General features: G+C 38.1%; 1 protein-coding gene across 3 annotated transcripts in view; it reads left to right on the forward strand.

The window, feature by feature from the left end:
* DNM3 (dynamin 3) overlaps window positions 1–27,244 on the forward strand; it is a 183,257-nt gene that overhangs the window by 23,339 nt on the left and 132,674 nt on the right. For all 3 annotated transcript variants that reach the window (XM_068416886.1, XM_068416884.1, XM_068416885.1), the window contains exons 3-13: window positions 4,340–4,489; window positions 6,258–6,461; window positions 7,021–7,119; window positions 7,993–8,153; window positions 11,512–11,654; window positions 14,959–15,094; window positions 16,441–16,508; window positions 17,957–18,095; window positions 20,007–20,093; window positions 22,090–22,160; window positions 25,815–25,863. In XM_068416886.1, the coding sequence (XP_068272987.1) occupies window positions 4,340–4,489; window positions 6,258–6,461; window positions 7,021–7,119; window positions 7,993–8,153; window positions 11,512–11,654; window positions 14,959–15,094; window positions 16,441–16,508; window positions 17,957–18,095; window positions 20,007–20,093; window positions 22,090–22,160; window positions 25,815–25,863 (1,307 nt within the window). The remainder of the gene's footprint in view (window positions 1–4,339; window positions 4,490–6,257; window positions 6,462–7,020; window positions 7,120–7,992; window positions 8,154–11,511; window positions 11,655–14,958; window positions 15,095–16,440; window positions 16,509–17,956; window positions 18,096–20,006; window positions 20,094–22,089; window positions 22,161–25,814; window positions 25,864–27,244) is intronic.

The following is a 27,244-nucleotide window of genomic DNA, read 5'->3' on the forward strand; positions in this document are numbered from 1 at the left end:
GCAAATACAAATGAGACTGTGAAATATGCTGGAGGGCAGAATTGGAATCCAAATTGCTTGCAAAGGAAGAGAAATGCCTCAGAAGTAGGAAGAAGTTCAGCTGGGATAGGGGCTGTTTCTGTGCCAAAAGGGGAGTATTTGATTAGGTAGTTGGTTTTCAGAAAAAGACCTGGTGCTCACAGTGGATCTGTAACAGAACACGACTCACTGATGTCATGCTGTTGTGAAATACAGAAGTAAATATTGTACAAGATGCATTAACAGAAATGCAGTCTTAAAAGTAGTTCTTCCACTTTTTTTTCAGTCCTTGAAAGATCTTGGCAAGAGCTCTGCCTCTGTAGCTTTAAGAAAAATGCCTGGAGGATAGCTGTGTGAGTGACTGGAGGTTTAGAAAGCATGATCTGTAGAAGAAGGTTGAAAGAAGAGAGATACATTTCTTCTACTAACAAAAATTTTCAAGGATGTGAAAGACTATTGCATGAAAGAATACTTTTCCTCATCTGGTATGAGTGTCTGCCGATATAGTTAACCATTTAATTGGTTCCTAAGAGCATGACCTGGTATTTTATGCTAATTACTTTCATCAGATCTACACTATTTTCAATGTTTTTAATCTCTTCTGCTATGATATTCTGTCATCATCTGCATTAACAGGATTTTCTTTTTTTTTTTTTTTTTTCTTCAGAAAATACCAGGGTACTTCTATTTCGTTTAGCCTTGTTACTTGAAGGTCAGCAGTGGAATGCCTGAATTTTGAATATTTGATCTTCAGCATGCTGGCAAAGCTAGAGAAATGGAGAATTAGAAGAGGGATTATAGATTGGATAAGACAACAAGGGCTTTTTAATACTGCCTCTTTTCAATGAAGAACTACTGAACAAGTTGCTAAGGTCTAAATAAATTCCTTTAACTGCATTTACTTTGTTTGTAGAAAGCGGATCCATCATCAAAGAAAAGGTGACGTACTTTAGCTCATGATGTTTATTTGCATGTTTTGAAATCACTCTTTTAAAATCACTCTTTTGAAAAGCGTTCTGAGGTGTTGTGGAATGCTTCGTTGAAGCTAACAAGACTGTTGTTGCTTGGGTGACATCTCCCTGAGGGACTGGAAGGTAGAAGGTGCAGTAATAGAAGGTATTCCCCCTTTGCTATACGTGTTTAAAATGTTTGCTATAGGCCTGGAATTTACTGAGTCACCTTTCTGGAATACTCCAAGCTGGACACTTAACTCTTTTGAGTATGCTAGACTGGGTACCACCATGGACTTGGAACAACTCTGCTTGAAATCAGGTGGGGAAGAGTTCTGAATCCAGGTCTCTCATCTTGGTAAATTCCTGACCTCTGGTAACAGGTTATTCTGTATAGGGTAAAGTCTTTGGGCTTTGTCAGGCTTTGAAAGGTCTTAGGTTCAGCCTGATGTAGATCAAGGATGTTTTCAAAAAAATCTCTCATGTATTTCTAAGGGTTTTTCCATGTCTCCTCACATGGCATACCTAACTTGGCTCTCTTTAGCTTAGAGACAGATTTATGAAAGATCTCAAGTGTGTATGTAATTTAAATGGTTTGAAAACAACAAGGGCTATTTATTGTTAATAACAATATAACAACGTGCTAGATTAAATCATAAGAGCATAGGGAGAAATAACTCACAGGAAAAATGAGGAGCATTTTCAGAAATGTTATCCCATAACACTTGTTTGTATGATTTGTCTAATTTAGTCAAAATTGAAGAGAGAAATAATTACTTATGACACTTGTGGTTGGATGCACTGAAGAGAATTATGCTATGGTAGCTTTTTCATTCTGCATTATCCAAGGTGCTTTGAATGAGTCTGGGGAAAAAAAATATTCTACGTGCAATGACAATGTTTTAATTTTTTATCTAATTGTTCTTTTTCTTCATGTAAGTTCAGTTTTATACAGAAAATACCTGTCTGAAAACTAGGTATTAGGCAGGATCACTGTTTCTTGTCTGGCTTCATGTCTGTTCCCGCAAAAATGTAAATAAAACGTTTTCTTAGTATTCTTTTGTGTATGAAAGCTGAAAACTGAAGATTGCTTAAAGCATGTGCTCATCCGGTCTGGCTAAAGGCATCATTGCCAAGGACAGGCTAAGGGCTGAAAGGAGCAAAACAAAGTGCTGCTTGTTCATTTGAATTTTTATTCCGTAGGCTGTGTGTGGCACCACAGGTTACGAACCATTGTAAAGTCTATTACTTCAGAACTAGTGGGACCACAGATGTCACTGGGAGGAATGAGCTATTGATAAATATTAACACAGCTGAAGAGTAGCAAACATTTTCATTTGAATTACCTTGAAGCCATTTCAGATAGGGACTCTTTCTGTTACTGAGTGTTAGGTGGAACAAAGGGAAAAGCTTTCTTAACTATCAGCTGAGTCAGTCAACTGATTACAACTAGGCATCAAGTATTACTTATTGAGTTTTGAAATATTTTTCTGACAAAATATGATGAACTACTGAAAAAAAAAAAAAGTAACTGAGAATAATACATTTTATTTTATGCCAGGAGTAGCGCTTGAAGAACGGGGACAAAATAAGAACCACTTGTCAGCTCTCTTTTTCAGTAGGTAGCTATTTTCCAACTTCGAGATGACAAATTTTACAAATGTGAATTCTCAAATGTGCTAGAGCAACTGAGATATTTTGTGCACCACATTATCTTTCACTTTGAAATATTTGAATATGCCTTGTTTTTTTTAATAAACAGTTGACAATGAAACATACAAAATCCCCATTCATTGTCATTTTGCTGCTAGAGCTAAAAAGGAATATAAGATACTCTGGAATTCTTAATTTGTCAGAAGTGAGATGAAGGTTTTTGTTAGGTCCTCTCTTATTTTTAAAATAAGAGATGTATTATTTTTGTCTTAACAAGGATGGGTTTCCCTGTCCCTTGCACTTTGAATCTGGAGGGATTATGGTATTGTAGCACAGAAAGGTTGGTGTTTGTTGTTTTCCCCTTCTCCCTCTTGTTTTTTGACTCTCAGTTTGCTTTAACTATTGTTATGGTTTCGTGTGTGGTTTTGACTATTATTTTTTTTTTAACAGCTCTGTCAACAATAATAATAAAATGACTTTATTCATATTAAACAGACTTCGGTAGTGATGCATAAGGCTCTCTATTAATCTGTAGTCTCAGATCACGTTTCCTGAGCTGCTGTCCTTTCTTTGAGTACCAAGCAAGCTCTTTTCCCTTGTGTTTGAGGGCTTTTTACCAAGAAAAGTTTTCTGGGGAAGAAACATCTAAATGGAACTTTGAGCTCAGGCCTTGATTGCAGGATGAAATGAACTGGAACATACAGAACTTTGTTCAGCCTTTCTCCAGTCCTACTGCTTAGACCCTGTGGGGACAGGATGTGAGTTTGTATCTATGATTACCATTTATGTCATTATTTCTGATTACAGCCTTGCTATATGAGATACACTTTTGTGTTCTGTTTTGAAGGAAGAAATCAGTTTTAAAATCCTGAGATGTGCTTTTGGTAGTGCACCTCTAGGGCAGGAAATCCAGAAGGTTACAATAATTAGTATTGGTATTTGGATTCAAGAGTCGAAACAGGGACCTAGTGTCAAGTTAGAGTCTAACAAAGTAGACTGTATCTATGCCTGATTCCTGGTTGATGCTCTTTTCATGTAAGAGGGCAAGTTGTATGATACTGAAGACTTAGGAATTAATTGTGTTCTCCCACTTCAGCAAAATCACAGCTATATCTATAAAAGCTTTTACAAACTTCTTAAGCATGGTTTGGATATAGACTACAAGAAGTTTTTAGGAAATGAGTTGTGTTAAAAACATTACAGTATTTTTAAGTGATCTTATTTTCATTACGAACTTGTAGAAATGTACGGAACTCCTTTGTTAAAATCATGTGTAACATGGGCTGTTAGTTTTTGAAACAAATTCTAATAATCTTTTATGATACAGAACTTGAATTACTTTTCTTCAATTTAGCGATGTATTACAGGCAAATGTAATCAGATGAAAACTCGGAATCTGATTCACAATCTGTTGCTTATTCTGTTAATGTAAATGGTATCTATTTGAATCTTTCAGGTTGTTCCAGAAGATGACATGCTAAAGATAAAAGCAGTAAATCACATCCAGTCAACTTGACTTTTTAACTAACCCTTTCTTGTTGTAGGCTGGTTTTCATCTGTGCAATCATATCTATAGCATGTGCTCGTTTATAATGGTTTCCTGATGTCCATGATGACATGCTTTTGTGCATACACATCTGAAGAATACTAGGGGCTTGAAAGTGGGTATCCAAGTCTATGAGCCTGTGAAATACAGAGTTGCTATTGGTATTTTTCAGAGTATGCTGAATTTCTACACTGCAAAGGGAGGAAATTCACTGATTTTGATGAAGTTCGTCAGGAAATTGAAGTAGAAACAGACAGAATAACAGGAGTGAACAAAGGCATTTCTTCAATTCCTATTAATTTAAGAATATATTCTCCACATGGTAGGTAAAATCATTCTACTTTATATTTCTGTGATATAATGTATTATCTAGCTCTGTCTGTCTAGCTGCCTCCTTTTGTATGTGTTCTCATTGCTTGATCAGAAGTCTTCTGGGATGAAAAAACTTCTGAGACTGAGTAGAACCAAAAGTGGATATGTGTCTGGAAGAATCCTCAACTTCTCCTGTGTTACAAAACCACTCTATGGTGGAGAGCTGTTGCCACTAGAGCTAGAGCTGGGCAGAACGCAGACTCTCTGTCCCACTTAATATTCTTATGATTTAAAAATATTCTCACTCTGCATCAGGATGAAACCAATCTCTCCCCTAGTACATATACCATTAGATAGTAGCTCACTAGTAAAGACAAATAATAGGAGATGGAAGACTTAGTGGCAAACTTCTTTTTGCCACCCTCCAGATGGATTCCCTGATCGGTGATATAGAAAGTCATTATGTCTCCCTGCCCTATTGGATGTTTATTGTTCAGTGTCACTAAAAATATATTTAGACAATAATGGTGTTTGAAGTGGCTTTCTGTTATCGACCCTCAGTATAGATCAAAGTTAGTTCCTCTGGTTGCCATCTGCCCGATTTAATGAAGGCAATCTAGAGAAAATGTTTTGCATTGAATCTGTCTTGGATACAGGAGAAAAGTGGTATGTCTGGCTGAAGCACTTATTTTTCTAACCACCTCGTATGATGTCTTCATTGCAAATCAAAGGACAGAAAGATTAAAATAAGAGGAGGGGTAATTAAAGAGATGCTGAACCTCCCTTTGGTATACCATGATCAGCCTTGGCTCTAAACATATGCCCCAGGACCTTCTTTGCTATACAGATGTGGCATAGCCAACTGGAGAGGAGCTGAACTAAATGCCCTCCCTCAAAGCTCGTTTGTTGAATATGTCGACTTCATGAAAAAGTGAAAATTTCCTACCTAATGCTCTTACTTTGTTTTATTAGGATCAGTGTCTTCTAGTTCAGCAACTTTTGACTGTAGTAGCCAGACCCTAAATATACTTCTGGTGTTTCCTTTCTAGGGATCTCATTTTTCTCATTTGTCTAAAGGATACCCTGTTACCCCAGTACTGTCTGAAAAAGCTAGGATGCCTTTAGTTGGCATTGTGCTCTGTCCTGGGGAAATCATGCCAGAGCAAAACAGGTTTTCTTAATGGATAAACTTTTTCATGTTTCTTACTTTACTTAAGTAGTTACAGAGTAAAAAAAAAAAAAAAAAAAAAAAAGCCAAAAAAACCCCAAAACAACATACCCCAAACTCCCTTAACAACAATTTTGCTATATAAGTTAGGCTAGCTATTGACTTTTTTGGGAATTTCTTAATTGGAGACACTGTTGAGAGCATGGTCAGAGAAGGACTGTATTTAAAAAAAAAGAAATACCTGTTTTGGGTCAATTTGAAAGATGCAATGGGAATGGTCTGTGCTGCTGTTGGTGGAAAAAGATCAGAAAGCCATGTTCATTTGTCTAAGAGCCTTCAAGGATATTCAGTATATGTATCAGTCTCCTGTGCAAGCTGTAATGTTTAAAATACTAAATAGTACTAATAAATCCAGAGATGAAAGACCAACAGGGAAACAAGTGTACTTTTCAGGCATTTCGTTTGAGCCATTGACAATATTTATATACCTATAAAGGTAATTATGTGGGGTTTTATGTGACTAAAATTCATCTGCAGCCATAGATGTGTAGATCTCTTTAGACACGTCTGGCGTACTAACCAGTTTTATGATCCTGTGTTTTCCATGTAGTATTAAGCCTGACTCTTATTGATTTGCCGGGAATCACTAAAGTACCAGTAGGGGATCAGCCTCCAGATATCGAGCAACAGATCAGAGACATGATAATGCAGTTCATCGCTCGAGAAAACTGTCTGATACTGGCTGTGACTCCAGCTAACACTGATCTGGCCAACTCGGATGCACTGAAGTTAGCTAAGGAAGTGGACCCTCAAGGTAAGCATGATTGAATGTAACCACTTTTTCTTCTTGAATGTAATAATGTAATTGGAAGAAATAGACCAACTCTTATGTGAAATATCATTTGTAATATATAATATAGATGTGTATATATACATTCGCATATAGACTTCAACATCACAATAACTGTTAGCTCAGTATCATTCAGATAATGATGCTGCAAATGTATTTTTAAAATTTTTTCACTATCTTATAAGCAAGTGGGGCATTGCCTATCTAGAAATTTTTGTAGTACCCAGCGAAATGGACCGTGGTGCTGACGGGATTTCTGGATATTTGCATTATAAATTTTATGCAATGGTATTGTAGGAACGCCGAGCCTTGTTAAAGTGATTTGAGAAGCACATTCCAGCACTGGGAATGGTGATCCTTTCTTTTCCAGACATACCATAACTTGCAGTTGTAACTGGTGTTGTGTGATACAAGCTTTGAGAATGTCACATATCTGTTATTATATAATTGTAAGACCTAATTGTTCTTCATGAATATAAATGAATCTTCACTGTCTTTTTCCTCCTGCCTCCACTGTGGTCAGGCCTTAGGACCATCGGTGTGATCACAAAATTGGATCTGATGGATGAAGGAACAGATGCAAGAGAAATTCTAGAAAACAAACTGCTCCCTCTTCGTAGAGGTGAGGATGTGCAGTTGCCTATATTCTTTGCAATCCAGAAAGTGGTTTGGATAAGGGTGGTGTTTGGAGTCCTGGAGGTGAATCAAAGGTTCTGCTGGACTTGATGAGTTCCTAGCTTTTACCGTTATCTATTCAGCAAACATAAAATGTGGCTATGCTAAAAATGTCCTGCAAGTAAAATATTTTCTTTTCTGGACCTGGAAAATACACTGCATATTCCAGAGGAAGCAAGAAATGTCAGCACAAATTTTTAGCCAATTTTCTCTTCCATGTGAGGTTGCTGTTGCTTGTAACAAAAGAATCTTTTTTTCTTTGCATATGACAGAAGCAAGCACCAGAGCTTTGGTAATCTCACTGTAAACCAAGTTTTGACCCCTTCTGGAAATTTTCCATGTGATTGTTCTGGCAGCTACTGCCACAGTTGCTCATACTGTTAAAGAAATCAAGAATTTTGATTCTAGTTATGATTTACTGATGAGACCACCATCTCCTCCCATGGAGCATATTGGTGCAGCAAACGGGAAGAAATTTTTCCTGTGATTTGCTAATATCATATCATGTATCTATGTAGACCTGTGTGTGTGTTTTGATTTTGTTTTGGGGTTTTGTTTGTTTATTTTTGAAGTGGTTTCTTTGGGGTACACCAAAGTTTCAGATGTTTCTGTATTTGAATTGGTGATTTAAAAGAACGTATATTTGTTATACATAAACAGGATGAACAATTGAGACACGTTAAGGTCGTTACAGAACTTGTAAAACTTCCTAAATTGGAAGGTTTTGTTTGAACTGAGGCAGTCTGTTCCTATTTAGTATGAATTCAGTAGTTCAGGCAATAGCTGCATTGACTTACCCATTGGTTTTGTGTTGTTTTAGGTTATATTGGTGTTGTAAACAGAAGCCAGAAAGACATTGATGGCAAGAAGGACATAAAGGCAGCTCTTCTAGCAGAAAGGAAATTCTTTCTTTCGCACCCAGCATATAGGCACATGGCAGATCGGATGGGAACACCCTATCTCCAAAAAGTTCTAAACCAGGTAAAACCTGAAGCCTTTGTGGTGAAAGGTAGCTTTTATAATGATAGAACCAATATAAACTCTTTATTAAAATCGATGATGGTCAGGGAACCTCGCATATTCTTTCCTGCTTTTAACCTTTTTAATTTTCACAATGTAATAAACAAAGTTGTATATTACATGTAGCATACAAAAACGTACTGAGATGTATTTTCTGACTTTTACTGACAGTTCTGCACTCCCCTGTTCTCTTGAATACTGAATATGAACTTAAAAAATAAGATTTGTTTCCCTTCCTGGAAGTACACCATCCTATTCATTACTTACCACATTTCTTCTATACATCTTTAACAGGATTTTTAGAATTCAAATTTAGAAATTAGAAAAAAAGAAAGACATTTTTAGAAATCATGTATCCTGTGAGGGTTCACTGTATGTCTATACTTCAACCTCAAAATCTACACTTTATTGTAGTTTTTAATAGAAACAGGGTACTGTATACTAATGATATAAATGAGAAATACAGTAATTGGAACACTGTATTCACACTGCATTTATTTTTGCTCAAACCTTTTGTTTATTTCTATGAGTCCATGCCAAGCAGTGTCAGATCACAGCTTCCTTCAGCAGGAAATAGAGGTCTATTTCCCAGTTACCTGGAGGAGAAACCCATAGCTTACTGCCCTAATGAAGACACTGCCTACAACAGACTTGGAGTATATAATTCTCTTCACCATTTTATGTCTTTGGACATAGCGCCACCCCTTAGCTTGAATAGCATGTGACCATAACGATGATGCATCTCAGGAAGTTTGAAGATGACAAGATCAAGTTGTCACGGTTTAAAGCTGGGCCGGCTTTTAAACCTGTGGCAGATGCTCTCTGTTAACCCTCCCCCCCGCCCCCCCGAAGGGAAAGGGAAAAGGAAAAGGGAGAGAGACTTCCGGGTTGGAAAGTTAAAACAGTTTTAATAAACGATAATAATGAAAAAGAGTATAATAATAATAATAGAAATAATCAAATATATACAAATATATACAAAACTAAGATCGAGCTCCCCCGATGTCTGCCACGTCACCCCCGGCACTGCAGGGCAGGCTCCGGGAAGGCCCAGGCTGGGCCCAGCGACTGTCGAGAGCTGGATTCAGGGATGCACGGATCGGGATCAGGGGCAGCAGGAAAACGGACAGAGTCCTCTTCGGACACCGGCCACAGCAGAAAGAGAGCGAGACCCTCGTGATCCCCCCGCTTTATACCGAGAATGGCGTGTGTGGGATGGAATACCTTCGTTGGTCAATTTTGTGTCACCTGCCCTCTCCAGTCCTTCCTGCAGCTGCGACCCCCCTTCGGCTCTTCACTCGTAAGCAGTGAGGAATTTAGCAGTGACCTTGGTTTCTCTGAGAATAAGTACAGCAAGAGCCTTTCTGCACAACATCCCTACCGGTGCCTCAGCGATAACTACGAACTTTGAGCGTTATCAGTCCTGGAGGCAGACACTGTCTGCAAAACATGCAGTGAGTTTCAGAAAGTGCAGTTACTTAGAAGAGACTGAGCTGAAAGGAAAAATCACTGAAAGGAAAATTGGCCTGGTTTAGGCCAAACCAGGACACAAGTCATGCCTCACTCTCTAAAATTACTGGTGATGCTATGTGTTTTGTTTTGTGTGTTTTTTTTTTTTTACTTATTTTATCAGCTGACCAGTGTTCTTGGCTTTCCTACAAGTAAAACTTGATAGTATTTTTTCCAGTTTGCTGTCAAATTGCAGCCTTTGGTCTGGAATACACAAAGACCAGGTCAGCCTGACTTTGTTGATTTTGGACAGCAGCTGGAAACAGCAGAAAAGTTATTGATTAAGGTAGGAAACTAAGTGGCTGGCCTGCTTAATTTCTTCCTACAGTGACTTTGCAGCTGTAACTTGACAGCTAGGTTATGGCACACTCTGGATTCACTCAAAAAGAATGCCAATGCCATTTGTTTGTGCCTCAGAACCAAAGTCTTCATCAGGGTGCAAGAACTCACTTGTATCCTGCAATTTTGTCTGTGTTTAGGATGTTTTGTCTCTTTTTATATCTTTAAAGTTTAGTTCACATGTCTAAGTTTTGAGACTGAAGCATGAGCTGTATATACTTTTGGACTATCTTATCTGTCCTGACTTGCATTACTTTATGTACTATTAACCTTTTTTTGTGTGCTGTTTCTTAAAGTTACCTATTTCAGTATGAACTGTTGGTCTTCTGTTGCTATTACTGTGTGTAGAATATTATATATGGGAAGATATATTTAAGTTTCGGCCCTAAGATAATAGGGACCTATTAGTTTATGGTTTCAGGTAATATCTCAATTTCTCTGCATCCACAAGGTGGTGCTCCAGGGAAATGCCAGCTTTTCGTTTTGTGCCTGTTGGTCTGCTGAACAACTTTTATTTTGAGTTTACGTATTTTGGTATACGACTTTCTTAATTTATAACTTGTCTCATTGGGGTTGGGAAGAGGGTTTGCAGCATAGTGCAAGAAGTCCACTTTGATTTTAATCAAGGAACAGGTACAATGCATGAGAAATTTATGGCACAGGTAAGACATCGATAGTGCTGTCCAAACACATTACAACATACATATGCAAAAGTAAGTGAGGTAAGTTAAACACAGATCTAGTAAGCCTTTTTCTACTCTCCTTCAATTTATTTTCCAGTACTTTAAAATATATTTTCAGAAATGAAAACTTGAGTGGTAGAACCTTTTCAGGCAAAAATCAAGTGTTTAAAAATGGTAAAGTTCTAGAATCATTAATATGATGGCAAAATCTCTTCCCTTTAGTGTACTTTGTACAAGGGAGCAGAAATCACATGGAAGTGATTTTTCCCAATGGAGGGAGAGTGCCAAGTAGCTACTCTGTATGTCTATACTTCCCTCCATCTCTGTTCTCAATGGGTTGTGGATGCTCAGAGTCTCTTCCTTGTCCCATATTGCCTTGTGGCTGTAAAGTAAAGGAGTCATTATGCTGAACAAGTATCTAGGGGACTGGAAAACACCCTTAGGAAAACCAGCAAAGTGGGAGTGGTGGCATCAGTGCTGAGTAATGAGAGCTTATTTCAAATTACATATGTAATGTGTCTAACTTTTTCGTGTGTAACTAAACAAGTATGTAGTAACAGGGCTCTGAGTGAGAGGATGAAGGAATTTTTCAAGCTTCCTTTTAATGTGTATGCAAAAGGGATATTGTATTGTACTTTAACAGTCTCCATTGCTTCAAAGATCAAAAGGAACTACTCTGGTAAACTAGCACAGGTCATGGCTGATATGCTTGGCAATCAGAAGGAAATGGTTGTGCTCTTGCTTTCATCCTTATTAACAGTATGAAAGGACTTTTATTTGCTTTTTAGCAACTTACCAATCATATTCGGGATACCCTGCCAGCCTTCAGAAGCAAACTCCAGAGCCAGCTGCTTTCTATAGAACATGAAGTAGAGGTATACAAAAACTTCAGACCAGAAGATCCAACCAGAAAAACAAAAGCCCTGCTGCAGTGAGTGTCTAGTCTTTTGTCTGCTTTTCCACTTTATATAGGTTTGTTTTGCTTGCTTTTTTTTTTCTTTCTAATGGGTTTAAATTTAAAGACTAGGTTATGTTTAAGGAGTCTATATGCAAACTCCAAAGAAGTCTGTGCTTCATATTCCATAATGCTTTATGTACTCCACAATTTCAGCAGAGTTTTCCCTGAATTAATTTTAGTAAACCTAGAAAAGAGAGAAAGCAGAACAGGAAAAGGTACTAAGATTGGCAACACAGATAAGAAACTACTTCTGATTGTATAGACACATTCTTCAGCCTGCTGAAAAGATGACCTCAAGCAAGGGAAGGAGATTGTGTTAGCAGTCTGTAAGTTGAGGAGTCTGAAAGGAGAACAGGGAGTGCTTCTTTTTCCAATATAAAAACTTGTCTATCCAAAAGAACTCAAAGATGACAAGATCAAAATTGATCATAGATAGTAGTCCTTCATGTGATGTGCACCTAAGCCACAGAGCTCTTTGCTGTGAGAGCTGATACTAAAAATTCAAGTGCTTTCAGAAAGCAGCTAGGCAAATTCTTGGGATGGGGAAGACATTTAAGGTTAGTAAGTACAAGGGCAATTTCCTGCTGTATGGAATCCACAAACAGCAATTTATTGAGGCCAAGAGAGCATTTTGGAGAAATATTACTGTGTTCTCTGTTCTCCTAGGCACTTATTGTTGGTGACTGTCATGATAGGCTTTTGTTGCACTATAGTGCAGCCATTCTTACGTTCAAGTGATAGTGTATTGGGGTGGGTGAAAACCTTTTTCTTCGGTTTGCCTCTCTGAGCACGCATCTGACAGCTAGCAGCAAAAGAGATGATGTGATGTGCCACCTGTGCTTGTGTCAAAACTGACCTGGCAGGTGTTGACCCTTTTCGGCTCAAGAAGTCATGGATTGAATACTGTTGTTTGTTGGAGGAATTGCAGTACTTTCTGGAGCTACGTTGTTATCATAAGTTCCAAACTAGAAAGCTTTTTCACTGCTGAAGTCACTGTTCAGTTTGGGTCTCATCCACAAAATAAGTATGTCTGATGAGATGTTGACAATACTATTGTAAAGTGATGGAACAGAGATGCTTGTTCATCTGACTTTGAATCAAGTGGAAGTAGAATCAGAGCCCTCTCTTTATTGTGGTTTTAGCAGTAAGGAAAAAGAGCAATGCTGACATTTTGGACTGAAGCCTGGTTAGCACCTGCTGCTTTGCTTCACACAGCTTCCTTACTTGGTCTGTTCCCAGGGATGCTTGATACTCAGTATTGCATACGTTTTCACTGGAAAGGTCTGCCATTTTCTCTCTCTTTTTTTTTTTTTTTTTTTTTTTTTAAATTGTAGCCCTCTGCAGCCACTGCTGTGTTCATATGCAATTAAAATTTACCTCTTAGAAGCAGAAGCATCTAAAAGAAGAAGAGATGTAAAATGTGCCTAGCTCTTCTCTCTTATATGGCTGTTGTCATATTCCTACTCTGACTGATTTCAAAGGTTTTCAGCCGCCTTGGTTCTCCAGGATAGATGGTAATAGCACTGGATTGTGAAAATGCAGAACTTTTGGGCAGGATTCATTCTCTAATTAAAAGTCTGGAATTCAGAAGCGAAGATGGTCACCTGAACTAGAGAGGCTTCCTTGAGCCAGCTGAAGACTCTGATTTACTCCTTGTTTTTGTAATAACTGTGTCCAAAAGAGTAGACATAAGTCTGTCCCTCATGACTTTACTTCAAAAATTTTGGTTGCAAAAACAGAGGGACATTACCTTTGACTCATCCATGGCAGTACAACACAAGTTGTTTTTTTTTTCACTCTGTATGTTTGGTGACTTAACTGCTAGAAACACATCTATGAAGTGTTGTGAATTATTAGATGTTGCTGGTATCTCATGCTTGTTCTGCTATTGTAACACATTCTAAAGGAAAGAGAATTGGATTCCATTTCAGCCTAAGTCATCCTACTTGATACTTCTCTGAATAGTTTTTTTCTAATTCCTTTGCTATAAGTAGGCACTATAGGGGAAAATAAATTCTTTTGTCAGTAAAAATTCTCCTCGCTTTCCCTTTTTCTTCTGGGGTGTGGAAAGTAAGATAACTAGAACCCTTTCCTCTGATTCTTGAGAACAAGTTCCATAATGCATATAAGAAGAAAAAAATCTGCCTCACCTCACCCCGTAAGATGATCTTAAGTTTCTGCAGTCCTTTTCAAAAATAGTCTGGGGCCCTACACTTAAGCCCTTTCTATAATTCTGTTAACCTGGCCGTATAGGTATCTGAGGTTTATGCACAGTTGATACACCATGTTACTTTTTGGCAGAATGTGTCATTTCAAATTTTATGACCAAATGCCTGTACTTACATAAAAAAAAAATATTTGAGCTATCCATTAATCTTCCATAACTGGAGGAATTCTCACGTGTCTTCTTCTAAAGGCTCCTGCTGCAAAAGTATGAGCACAACCAAGTAATCTGGAGCTTGTGGTACTGACAGCTGCCACATTGACGTGTTAGTACTGCTTCTTGGGCTAGTGTTTTGGCGTGGAAAAGTAAGTTCCTTATCAATCTCTTCCAAATTGGAAGAGATTGCACTGGATCAGCTTAGAGGCTTGATTCACATCATGCTATTGGACTGTATCTTTTTGAAAGATATTAGAAAGATCAAAGGGTCATTGTGGAGAAGTAAGCTCTCTGCAAATGGTACCTTTTGCCGTAAGATTGGAGATTTTTGCTTGTGGTTGTCTGCCCCATTGAGCTTTGCAGTTTCTGTAACAGCATCTAAATACGGATGTGCTTTTCTATTCAAATACAGTAAGTATTATAGCTTAAACATCAGGACTTTTATTTGCTTATCCTACTAAAAAGACTGCTGTCACTTTTTTCTTCTGCTAAAAAAAAAATTTAAATTATGTAATAAATAATGGTAGCATTTACATTTTTGTGATTGTTGATAAAACATGAATGTAGCTTGGTACCCTGCTGTATTTGTATCTGGCTTTAATATACACTTTAATAAACAGTATTTTTAAAAAAAATACAACATTTATGAAGAAAGAAAGTAATATACTGAGCTGTGTCCTGCAAGAGAGAAGGGGTGTAGGGATGTGTGTGTAGGTGTGGATTTTATGGATTGGCAGCTTGGCTGAATGAATTGTTGTTATAGATACTTTCGTCAATTCCTAAACATGTTTTAGTAGGCACCAGTAGTCGCATAGTACTGAAGTAAGAGTTGGTAGTTGACATGCTTAAATGGTTGTGTTTGATTTTTTTTTTTCTCCCCTCTCCTTTGAAATTTAGGATGGTACAACAGTTTTCAGTGGACTTTGAAAAAAGAATCGAAGGATCAGGAGATCAGGTTGATACATTAGAACTTTCAGGAGGTGCCAAAATCAATCGTATTTTCCATGAACGTTTTCCTTTTGAACTAGTGAAGGTATTTATCCATCTTGCTGGTGTGCTTGGTGTTTTATTTATGTATTCTTATGTTCATACTGATAGTAGTAAAGCCAAGATAAGGTCTGATTGGAAGAACATGCTCTTAACTGACGAAGAAATTACATGAAGTTATAATTGAGACATTTGGCTTCATTTCTAGTTTTGGATACTGAGACACGCTAAGAATTTGGAAATATTAGGAATTAGAATATAATTATAGTCCAAGTTCTAACTATTTTTCATGCTCTTTTATTGTTTTATCACAAATAGCATCTTTCTTCTGGTTAGATGGGGCAGGCAAACAACTACAGTAGGTAAATTTAAGTTCTTGTGTTCAAGTAGCTAGTACCTATTAAAATTAGAGTTATGAAAATAACCATTTTCTGCTTTCTACTTCCTGTATTCAGTGCATTAAACCAAAGCCAGATTTCAGTCCTACATTTTCATAGTGGGAGGTGGAGCAGAAGCAAATTTGGTGTTTCAAGATAACATTTCTCTTCTTTATACATCTCTTCTTGCTTACCCACCCTTTGGGTGACAATAAATAGAGGTCCTGTGGGGTGTGAACTAATGAAGCCTGGTTTCCTATGAATTTGTGGTACATGTTCTTTGATTTTTCTTTCACTGTAGTGACTTCAGCTTCTCCTCACATGAACTCTAGTGTATCTCTAGTCCCCATTCTTACACTTTTTTTAAGCTTCCTTTCCACCTGTTTTATGTTCAACTGCCTTGACATTGCCTACCTTTCAGCTGGGTGAGAACCAGACAGGGTTGTGGCTGCTTCCAAGGTTTAAATGTGGTAGGTCAACTAGCAGTCCAACAGATCAGATGACAGTTGGGCTTAGGTAATGGCCTTTTCGTTTGTGACAACACCAACTTCTCTTCCAGCTAGCTGGCTTTCAAGAAAGTTAAAGGAAAGCTTTATAACTTCATAAGTGAGATGACTCCTCTCTTAAATTTAGTTGAAAAACGGTAGAATGGGAAGAGGGGGATAAACAGACCATAATAACAGAAGTTGCACCACTTTAGGAAACCAGGCTTTAAAAAAAAAAAATGTTGCATGTTCCAAATCCTGTTTCTGGCTTACTCTATCAACTCTGCAAAATTGTTCCAGCTGTTGGTATATCTGGAATGGAAGGGTGGATAATTTTCAACAATCCTTACTTCTGCCTGTAGCCTTAGTGTTAAAATCTTTTAAAATACTTATGCTTTGTTTAGCATAATTAGAAATTAATATTCTTCCAGTTGAACTCGCCTGTCTTCCAGTTATATTGGGAGAGGTAATATTTTCTGTTTTATTAAAAACTTCCCCTAATATGATCTCATATGCTTTTGTTCCTCTAGATGGAATTCAATGAGAAGGAACTGCGGAGAGAAATAAGTTATGCCATCAAGAACATACATGGTATCAGGCAAGTGCTCCCACGTTTTCCAGCCCGGTCACATTATAGAGGGTGTGATCTTTTTAACCTGTTGACACACCGGCTATTGACTGCTAGACTACGTTACTAACACACTGCTCCCAGCAACTGGCTTTTTTTCTTGCACTCCTTTACACTTCTGTTTTTCAGGTAGCTATTTTGGACCAAACAGTTGGTTTGCTCAAAGAGGTTTAATTTACCTGGAAATGCTGGAAAATTATTTTACAGAGAAAATCAATGACTCTTTTTCTGGTAGTGTCTGCAGTTCTGTTAAGCCTGTATTCCTGAAAAGTCATAAGTTTTAGAGGGAAAACTATCTTGATATGGAAAAAATCTTTCAGCTTGTGTTGTGGCAGATTCCTTGCACTATCCTTCTCCCCTTTATTCTCAACTGTTTGAAATGAGTGATTTACAAGGGAGCTGGCTGAGGTTTCACTTTGTGGATATGTCTGCAATATATTATTAGGTTTGGGAAGGGGAGATATGTGTTTTTTTGGTTTGGAATGACATAATTATCTCACTTTGGAATGATCGGTCTATTTTGGAGGGACACTTCATCAGATGCATACCCATTTTTTTATTCTTTTGATAACAGAACAAATTCCAAAACGCTTGGATTCTTCTTTGGTGGGTGATTTTATTCCCACCCCCACCCAGTTGTGAGTACGTAATAACTTTTGGAAGCATTGCTCACAAGCTTTGTTGTTCTCAGTGTTTTGGAAACTGTTCTTTGTGGTACTTGTGTAGTAAATTCTCACATTGTTGACGCTAGTAGCTACGGTGCAGTATTTGAACTTTTCTGGCCTTACTGATGGAAAGGTCTTGATGAGCAATTTATGGTAATGAGATGATATTTTTGGGCATGTTTTTAGTTTGCTTTTTTTATAAAATATACCTGCCAAGATAGACCTTCGCAAGCAATGTTTGAAAGAGAAGTAAGGCCTATCTGTTTAGAACTGGTTCTGTGAGGTATCCGTTATATACGTTCATACACCCTGCGGTGACCAACTGTGAAATTCTCCATATAGGACTCTAAGTAATAGAACCACATTTCCTCTTGTGTGTGCAAAGTGCAGCTCTAGGATTCTTATGGGCTTGCTATGCAAGTGATTGTGCATGGAGTGCTGCAGCTGCCATTCATCCCTTCTCTAAGGTTTGATGCACTGCTGAAGAGGCGTTACTGCATTATATCAGTACTCTTTAGAATTCTCGCAGTTATCTTCAAGTAGTAGGGCTTGTTTCTACTTTTATATTCTTACTCACAACGACACCGTTTTTTAGAGAAAGGAGCAAATTTAGTCCTATGGAATTCTGTTTGTGTAGGGATTGTTATTACTCAGCTGTAAGCCTCTGAAAATGAAGATATGAGCAAATCAGTAAAAAGATCTCCCTTGCATGATGTTTTTATTACTGTCTTACGTATTCTTTTATGTCCACAGAACAGGTTTGTTTACTCCAGATATGGCGTTTGAAGCCATTGTTAAAAAACAGATAGTCAAGCTGAAAGGACCCTGCTTAAAAAGTGTGGATCTGGTGATGCAAGAGTTAATCAACACTGTCAAGAAGTGCACTAAAAAGGTAGCTTGCAAATAGATCTGGTAATGTAAGTATAATGTAATGGTATAGTAGGTAATATAAAGCCTGTCTTGCATTTTGCGGTATTATAAGAGATTTCTGATCTAGTCACTCGAGTAAGACTGTCTAAAGTAATTACAGCTTCTGCAAAACTCTCAAAACAATGTGGTACTGGAAATGTTCATTTTTTAATTCCTGGTTTTGAATATATATATATATATATGTCTTATGATTGGAGTTTTTTTGAGTCAAGAGTTGTCCTCAGTTTCCTATTCAAAACCATGTTTTCATTGGTACTGAAAATGGAATGTAAGCAGCAGTTCCACTGATGTGTAAATCAGCAAAAAAAGGTGTACTTTAAAGTTTTCTTTTCCAGTGCTAATAAGAGGAAGAAACAATGAGACTTCTCTAGAGCAAAGGCCTCAAATGTGTTCAGAGACATCAAGGAGACAGAAATGCTCTTTCTATACAGAAGCTTCACTGGGTAGCACCACAGTTCTTTGCAATGTAATGGGTCCACAACTTCTGTGCTTTTTCTGTGCACAACCCCAAAACTGTCCAGCACAATCTCCAACTGTCAAGAAGTTAGAAGTGGAAAGCTAGAAAAACTTCATCTCCCCTGTATTTGTACATCCTTGCATTAGTGTTGACGAATGAGCTTGCTGCACAGAAATGTTGAACATTTAAGTGGAAAGAACTGCTGAGCATTGAACTTCCTGATGTGAATGTTGTGTGCATCAATTAAACTTTTAACTCAAGATCCTGCAAGTGTAATAAATTAAGAAATACGTTCATCAAAACTAAACATAGCATTACTATGAGTATTTGGGAAAGGTTTTCCTGAAGTGTGTGCTTGGATTGGTGTATGCTCTTAGAATGAAACCTCAAACTTCACCCCCTCCCAAATGTGTCTAAGGAAGCATGTCAGATATATTTTTTGTGTCACACTTTTCACCTTCATAGGAAAGTTGTCATCTCTAAATACTGCCACTCACTTCTCTGGAGCATTGACAGCAAACAGTTGCTGATTTTCAATTCTCTTTTCTCTCATTACTCTGTGATATTCTAGAAGATCCCATTGTCTCTTGTAGACTTCTTAGCTAACTGGCTACTCTTACTGTCTCACCTTCTGTTCATCTGTCTGTCCCACCGTCTCAGAGTGCAGGGTACCCTAATAGTAGCAAGTACAGGAGCGGTTCTGGGATGTGAGCACAGGAATGCTGAAGCTACTGATAAATATCCTGTCACATCCTTTGCATTTTTCTGAATAATGCAGGGGTTTTTGTACCAATGAGCAGGTAAAGGAGCTATTTCTTAAAACAGGAACGGGTAATAATCTTTTTGACAAAGATCATAGAGAAGCAGATTCACCACAATATTTTTAGTGGAGTTTCCAGGTTTTTTTACTTTTGTCAAAGTTTGGAAGATAGGTCACTTGTTTTAATTGTGCAGATTATTTTCCCTGTGCTATTGACCAAATTAACTGTTGTGTTTTGCTGTTTACAAGTATTGTTACTGAGATGTGAAGATGTTGCCACAAGGTGGAGCCTTCAAAGAACAAGAAACTTGGCAATTATTGAAAGCGCCTTTCTGGAATTAGGCACAGTTAGAAGAGAGAGGCATGGAGAACCTCACCCCAAGGCTGATAAACTGTGGTTCACACGTCCAAAGTGTTTTTTGCTCAATGTGCCATGGAGTAAAAGCACAGAAACAATTCTAGGGTTTAGGTCCCTCCGGTTTCTCTGGAAAATGACCATTAATAGCAAGTACGGCTTGCTTTGTAGCGTAGTTAACTTTTAGCCCAAGCATTTATAATAACTGCTTTCTTCCAAAGAGGAAAGCTGGAAGCTCCCCTGTTTCTATTCTACTGAAGCCACCCTGCAGGTGTAAATTTCTGTTAATTTTGCTTTTCAGTTGGCAACATATCCAAGGTTGTGTGAGGAAACAGAAAGAATTGTTGCTGGCTACATTCGTGAAAGAGAAGAGAAGACCAAGGATCAGGTGAGAATAAATAGTAGATCTAACAGTTTGGGGAAGTGTGTGAAGGAGGAAAGTTCTTGTGTACAAAGTACAATAAGACAATGAAAGATTTTTTTTTTTTTAGCAGGCTGCACATTTTAGAGGGCGAGAGAAATTGCTCCTCTACCATTGAGCTTTGACAGAGGAGACTAGAATTGTTACAGAAAATCCTAATCTGGTTTTTCAAGATTAGAATTGGTGTCTTAAAGTAGTGTTGACTTGTTGCTGTGCCACAGTGTGCCATCTTCTTATCTGTGCCACAACAGCTATTTGTAGGAAATTGATTGATGGTTAAACAAACGCTCACAGAAATACCCAGCCTTTTTTCTACTTTGTTTCCAGTTTTTTTTTAACATACCCATCCTATGTTCTAGTTACAGTGAGGCCTACGAGCGGTTGTACTGGGACTCTTGCGGGAGTGACAAGCTTTCCTTCAAGTTTAAAAACAGTTAAAATAAAAATTCAGAGGAACTTGTTTAGAACATTCATCACCCAGCTAAGCACTCCAAATCCAGGAAACTTCAAAGCTTAGATTACATGTGAGAAAATCCACTGGAAGTGGAAACAGGAATTATTGTCTGGAGAGTGCAGAGTGTGACAACAGAAATATTTGGGGAAGAAGGCAGAGCTTCCAAGTTGTTCTGGACTCCTGGCTGTCTAGTCCTGTCCCTGTGCAAGCTAGGGAGCTGTACAGCGTGTCCTGCTTCTTTTCCTTTTATCTATGCTGTGAATGTAGTCTTAAAAATAATTTTTAAAAAATAGTATTTGCTGGGTTTGTACTTGCAGGGAGTTCTAGTTAGCACACTCAGTTATTGCAAAATTTGGAAGAAGATACAAGTTACTTAGAATAATTGAGTCTTTTTTTCTTATTATTCCATTTTTCATTGTGTGCACATACCTGGCAATTTCCCAGAACAAAGTACAAAATACCAGCTTTCTGTAAATGCCAAGAATTGGTCAAATAGGTTATTGTCACATATTCACATCATTATTTATGCTGTTAGCAGTTATCGTTAATAAATCAAAATACTAGTGAGAATATTTTCAGAGGTAAGAGCTAGACCCAAATCCTCACTATCTTTTGCTCTGAGTGATGCACCTAATATCTTCTGGAAATTGTGAAGAATTTGGGAAGTGATGCTGTGTTTGAGGAGCTGTACAGAAATAACTGTATGCTTTGAAGAGATTAAATGCTACCTATCCTTGCTGATAAATGGAAGTCTGAAAAGATGGAGGGAAAGTGCAGTCTCATGTATGTTCAAGAAGCTGTTCAAGGGTGGGAGTGACCTTTCTCTAATATCTTAGCAAGTTCTTTGCCAAGTTAGATTATCAAGTTCAAATCAAATTCTATCTCTGGGCTATTGAAGGACTGGCAAGTGATAAGTACACAAACCATTCATTCTGTTATTTTGTTGACTAGCCCATCTCTCAAGCCAGATGTGTGCACCAGAATGGCTGTCTAGTACTTGGATTGTACACTTTCTGGGCCGTGCCTAGCTTTTGTATCACTTCTTGTGTAGTATCTGAAGAAAATTTAGGTACCCTGATTTTAGGTTTTTAGATTTTTAGATTCTGTTTCCTTGCTGGCTCAGCTGGAATGCTACAAATAGAATTTTGCTTAACTTGCAAAACGTAGAGCTAGAATCTATGTTATGTATTATTAAATTCTCTCTGGCCAGGTATGATTGATCTTAATGGAGCAGACAAGGGCCAAGATAGTGAAAAATGGGGTCTGTCAGGAAAAAAAATAGGAAGAGGGAATAGCTCCTCTGTAGTCTAGCTTATTAAACAAGCACACAAACAGAAGTGGTGAGATTTAGAATATATTGTTGCTTTTGGCTTGAACGATTATGAAAGTGATGTTCAATAATGCAGAAAACTCAAAAGTTCTGTTCTTTTCTCCCTTCCTTTTCCTCAATCTCTCTCCTCCACCCTACCCATCCTTTTTTTTTTTTTGCTGTCCTGTCTCCCCTAATAGGTGCTGTTGCTGATTGATATCCAGGTTTCTTACATCAATACCAACCATGAAGACTTCATTGGCTTCGCAAAGTATGTATATAGAGACTTTGTTATAAAGACACTGTCAGTTCTGTGTTGTGTTTTTATATTTTTTTTTTTTTACTAAGTTCAAAACAAAAGTCTGAAGTGTGACAGTGGAGATGCAAGCTGCAAAGTCCCAAACATGCAGGAACATGCTCTTTATATGTACACAGTGTTGAACTCTGTCCCACTTGTAGGGATTCTTTACGCCATTTCACAAGCCTGAATTCACTGAAGCTGAAACTTATGTCTGGAATCACATGCATCTCAGGAAGCAGCTTTGGCAAGACGATGCCCTCACTGTATCCATTTTAGGACTGCAGAAATGTATAATATTGGTGGTCTTTCCACATTGTTGCTAATGCATATTTTGGGAGCTGTGATTCAATGTGAAACAGTTTTGCTCAGAGTAATGGATGTCACTGAATTATAAGTGTGCCTGCTGTTTGGTTGTAGAGAATAATAGTAGCAGAATGCCCTGCAGGGCCTGGTTTGACGTTCTCCTCACTTAATTGAAAAGGCTGTGAGAATATTCTCCAGAATGTTCTCCCTCAGCTTCCAGCAATTTATGCCTCAGGCACTTCATACCAACATTTTGACACTAGTAAATACATTAAAGATGTCTTCACTCTTTGAAGAATAAATGTTCCTTCAGTCATATTCATGCCATATTTGCCATAACAGAGTTTGGAATCACAACAGGTTTCATCCATGTGGGATGCTGGCAACAAAGTTTGGCACCACAGTACATATTATACTATGGCCTATTCTAGTTAGTACTATGAGGGAAGGTCTACATCTTTGACAGTATGCCTTGAAGGTTTAAAACATGGAGTTCAGTACGCTGAGAGAGGAGAAGGCAAAGCCAGGCCTGTTTATGTGTTTGGTTTGAGCAACTTTCTCTAGAATTGTTTGCAGGTCCTAGATATCTTTATCGACTCTCTTGACAAATGACAGGATGTGTAGGAATGGTAGCTGGCCTTCTAGAGGTCAAGATAACAACCTGCCTGCTATTTACTTCTCTTCATCCTTTTCTGACAGGAAAAAGCCTGCTAAAAACACTCCATATATATTCATGGTGTGTGCTGTGACCTTGGGAAGTCACATAGTCCAACCTCCTGCTCAGTGGAGGGTCAGTGCTGAGTTCAGGCCAGGTTACTCGGGGCTTTGTCCAATCAGATCTGGAAAACTTCCAAAATTGGAGATTCTCCAGCCTCTCTATGCAGCCTGTTCCAATGCTTGCCTCTCCTCACTGTGAAAAGACTTTTCCTTGTGTCAAGTGGGAACCTTCCATGTTTTATAGTCTTGGATTCTGGAGTGCTAGGTATATCTGGAGCTATTTCATTATGTCTCTCCCCTGAAAAAATCCCCCTCGTGGATACTGCTGCTGGGGCCTGTAGTTCAGTCCATGGTCCTCGCTGCTGTGTCTTTTCCAAGGAGTTGCGATGCCCGAGTTCAATTTCTTGGGAAAACTGCTTCCTCTTTTGCCAGTTGGGGTCTAGAAATCCCCAGCCGCTGTGCACAGAGTATAACCGCATAACAAATGGCTCTTTGCTTGAGTTCACTGATAAGTTTAAGCAAGTGTTTCTATAGGTTGAAACTGATGGGAAGGACAGAAGGGAAGTATCTTTGTTGACTTGTGCTCAACTGGAAGAGAAAACTTGGATAACTAAGAACAATTTAAAATGTAAAATATATTAATTTATGAGCTAAGCAGTAGAAAATACACATTTTAAAGTATTGTCTTATTGTTATAGTAATTATGTTAGAACTGGAAAAGGAAGTAATTTTTGGGTAGCATATGGGTTTCTGCAGTATCTAAACATCCTGGACTATAGATTCCCCAGATTCCCTAGTGATCCCTTTCTTTTGCTGAGCCTTATAGCCAGTTGTCTCATGTTACTGCAGTGTTTTATATGTGTAAGTCATGTGAACCTTGTTCATAAGAATGAGAGCACAAGACACTTCCAGCTACCTTGCAGGGCCTAAGGCAGGTACAGTGTGATGTGAAATGACTTGAGGAGGATTTAAGAATGCCAGTATTTAGAACAACTTTGCATAGTTACAAAATCATGAAATCTTAGAATATTAACGTTTGTCTCATTTAGCAGGACGAGTGGTAAAATGTTGGGATTGGGGTTGTTTCCAGTTGGTATAACTCAGACATAGCTACATGCTTCAATCTACATAAAGAGTAATTTGTATTTAGAACAGTAAATAGAGCACTAATTGCTGGGCTATTTCGAAAAGGCATAGGTTTCTTAGTATGATGTTAGCGGTATAATTAGCTTTTCTAAGGCGATAAAATAAAATGAAAAAAAACCCCAAACCAAAAGAATGGCAATTAGGTTTCCTAAAGCCATCTCCTGTGTGTTTCTCAAACAACAGATGGGAATTGGTGAGGAGTTAGTGCTGTGTTTTCTGTGTGCACGTTATTTATTCATAATTTATGCACCAAAGCTTATGCAACTCAGACAATGCACCAGAGACATGCAGTGTTATTTGGTCAAAAGGATCTGGATGATTGAGATCTAAGCCCAGTGAGGAGGCACATGGAATACACATCCTTGTGGATCTTCTCATGGACAGCATGTGGACTGCTGGTTTGACAGAGTATGGTCCGAAGGGCAGGATCAGAGTTGGGACAGGGCTTAGTTTGGTGCTTCAGCAATTCTTTGGAACAGCAGCTGTGCACAAAACAGTTGCAGGATTGGCCCATAGGCTGTGATCCAAGCACATCTGTCTGTCTTACTCTTTCAGAGCAGTGTTTGTAGCTGATCTAATATGTATGCTTTTTTCTTCAGTTAATCAATGCCTGGTGAAATGATATAATCTATTCCCAGCAAAACTTCCTGTCACCAGTGGCCGCTCTGGTGGTTGAGTAGCCAAAGCCTGCTCTCTGAACGCTTTCCTTCCTCTTTCCAGCAATATTTTAATTTTGTGGCCTAACACTTACAAACCACCACATAATGCAAATGCTTTTAGAATTAATGGCAACTTGTATGTTTTTGAGACAGGAGTGTGTTTTATTTCAGGAACTGGGATTACCAGAGTTCAAGAATTAAGCAAAATATTTTAAATATGGTTTAATTTCAAATATGCTCTATTCTTATACAATTCCAGCTTTTTGAACTAGCTTTGTGATGGCTTCATCCAGTGGTTATATTTACACCCTCAAAGTGCATGTAAATATTAGAATAATATCCAAAACAAACTGTCAAGACCAAACTATTAAGGAGCCTCCAGCAGGGGAGGATTTTGTTGTGCAGCGCTAAATAACAGAAATGGCTTGCTTTTTGTCTCTTTTGAATATTTATAGAGGCTAATGTTTCCAAAGTTACCCACACGAGCCATAATTTCTCTGTGCTTTTAGTAACCTTTACCAATCCAAGTAGGATGTTGTTACAAAGGAGATGATTAGTAGGAGCTGTCTGCTGTGCATGTCCCTTCTGTCCTAAGCAGGCAAATATAAGCAGGCGTTCCTATACTGTAAGAAAAAGTAGTTGAAATATGCACATATATGCAATGATTTTGCTGTGTTTCTTTGTTATTCTAGCTTTCTGCGCTGGAATCAGTAGTAACTATTACTGCTAAAATCTATTCCTCAGGAACTGGCTTAGTTCGAGTTTCTTCCGTATAACTCTTTTCCTCTGCTTCCCTTAGTGCCCAACAAAGAAGCAGTCAGGTTAACAAAAGTGCAGTGGGAAATCAGGTAGGCACCTAACAGAGAATGGATGATGGCATGTGCAAGTTAACCCAAGCTGTTTGGTTTTCTTGGCTGCATTTATTTGTTATATCATTTACCTTTTCTGCTTCAAACATATATAAAATGCGCCATCATCGCCTCGTTTTACTGAATTTTTCAGAGCCACCTGACTTTCATTGTTATCATCATTTATTGTTTAATATTTCTGCTACTGCTTGCACTGCTGGTTAGCATCTCCCATCCCGTGCCGTTTAGTGCACTGAATCTTTCATGTTAGTTACACATCTATGTCATTTGTCATTAACTGCAAACTTGTGAATTTCAGAATCCAAAATGCTGGTGAGTACTTGCTTGTGTATGCTTTGTCACGGTCATTTTACTAGTTCTTATGTGTTCACAGCTTAATAGCAGTGAAGGGGCAATTCAGCAAGCAAAAGCGGATTTGCCTTTACCTCTTCTGAAAACTTTCAGTTGACTTCACAAAGACGTTGACTATGTACCATAGGCCTCTATCAAAGTAAACAAAGAATAACTGGTTGATGGTCTCAGATTAATTAGCATTTTCCCTGAGATTCATTAATGAAATTACTTGTTTGCTTCTTTTTATCACATAAGAACCTGGGATTGATTTTGCAAGATGCTAAGTGCTCCTGAGCTTTGCTGCTTTCTTTGCTTTTGTGTGGGCCAGGGGTGCTCAGTACTTCACAAGATCAGTCCCTCTTTTTTATATGAGATGAATATAATGAAAATGCTACAACTTTGAGGGTTTCTGCTCACTTTGAGGGTTTTGCAAAGTCTTAAACAGAAAGAAAATGTTGTGGAATTAATACATACTTTAAAAGGAAATAAAAAAATCTAGTAAAAATAAGACAATGAAATTTTGTATGAATAATTACCAGTATTGAACGTCTTCCTGATGTTTTCATGTGCAATTTGGTCAAACAATGCTCAGGAGGTGAAAGGTCAACGTTTTCAAATGTGACCACTGAGTTTAGGTCCCTCAGGTGATAAACCTGACATTTCAGAAAGTCTCCTATTGTGCTGTTGTAGATGAGTTCTAGCGTTTTTTTTGAAAACTTAGTTGTCTTTTGGGGGATAGAAATCCCACCTCTTCCTCCCATCAAAAAATTACTAGTTATTTTTGAGATGTTAGTTAAAATAATCCATTAACTTCTTGGATATGATGGTCCCCTAGAGCCTGACCAGCATGAGTGGCATTTTTGATGTAATATATGGTTTGGAGTAAAATGAAAAAAGTTGAAAGGTCTAAACACTGAAATGGTTTCAAAGACTAGTCTCTTCCCTCTGAGGAGAAATTTCCTTCTTATCTAGCTGTGCCGGAACATGTGTCAAACACAACAACTGTCATCACTTCGGAGTGTCCCAT

The sequence above is a fragment of the Nyctibius grandis genome, chromosome 21 (assembly GCF_013368605.1).
Source record: "Nyctibius grandis isolate bNycGra1 chromosome 21, bNycGra1.pri, whole genome shotgun sequence".
In the NCBI taxonomy this organism is placed as follows: Eukaryota; Metazoa; Chordata; class Aves; order Nyctibiiformes; family Nyctibiidae; genus Nyctibius; species Nyctibius grandis.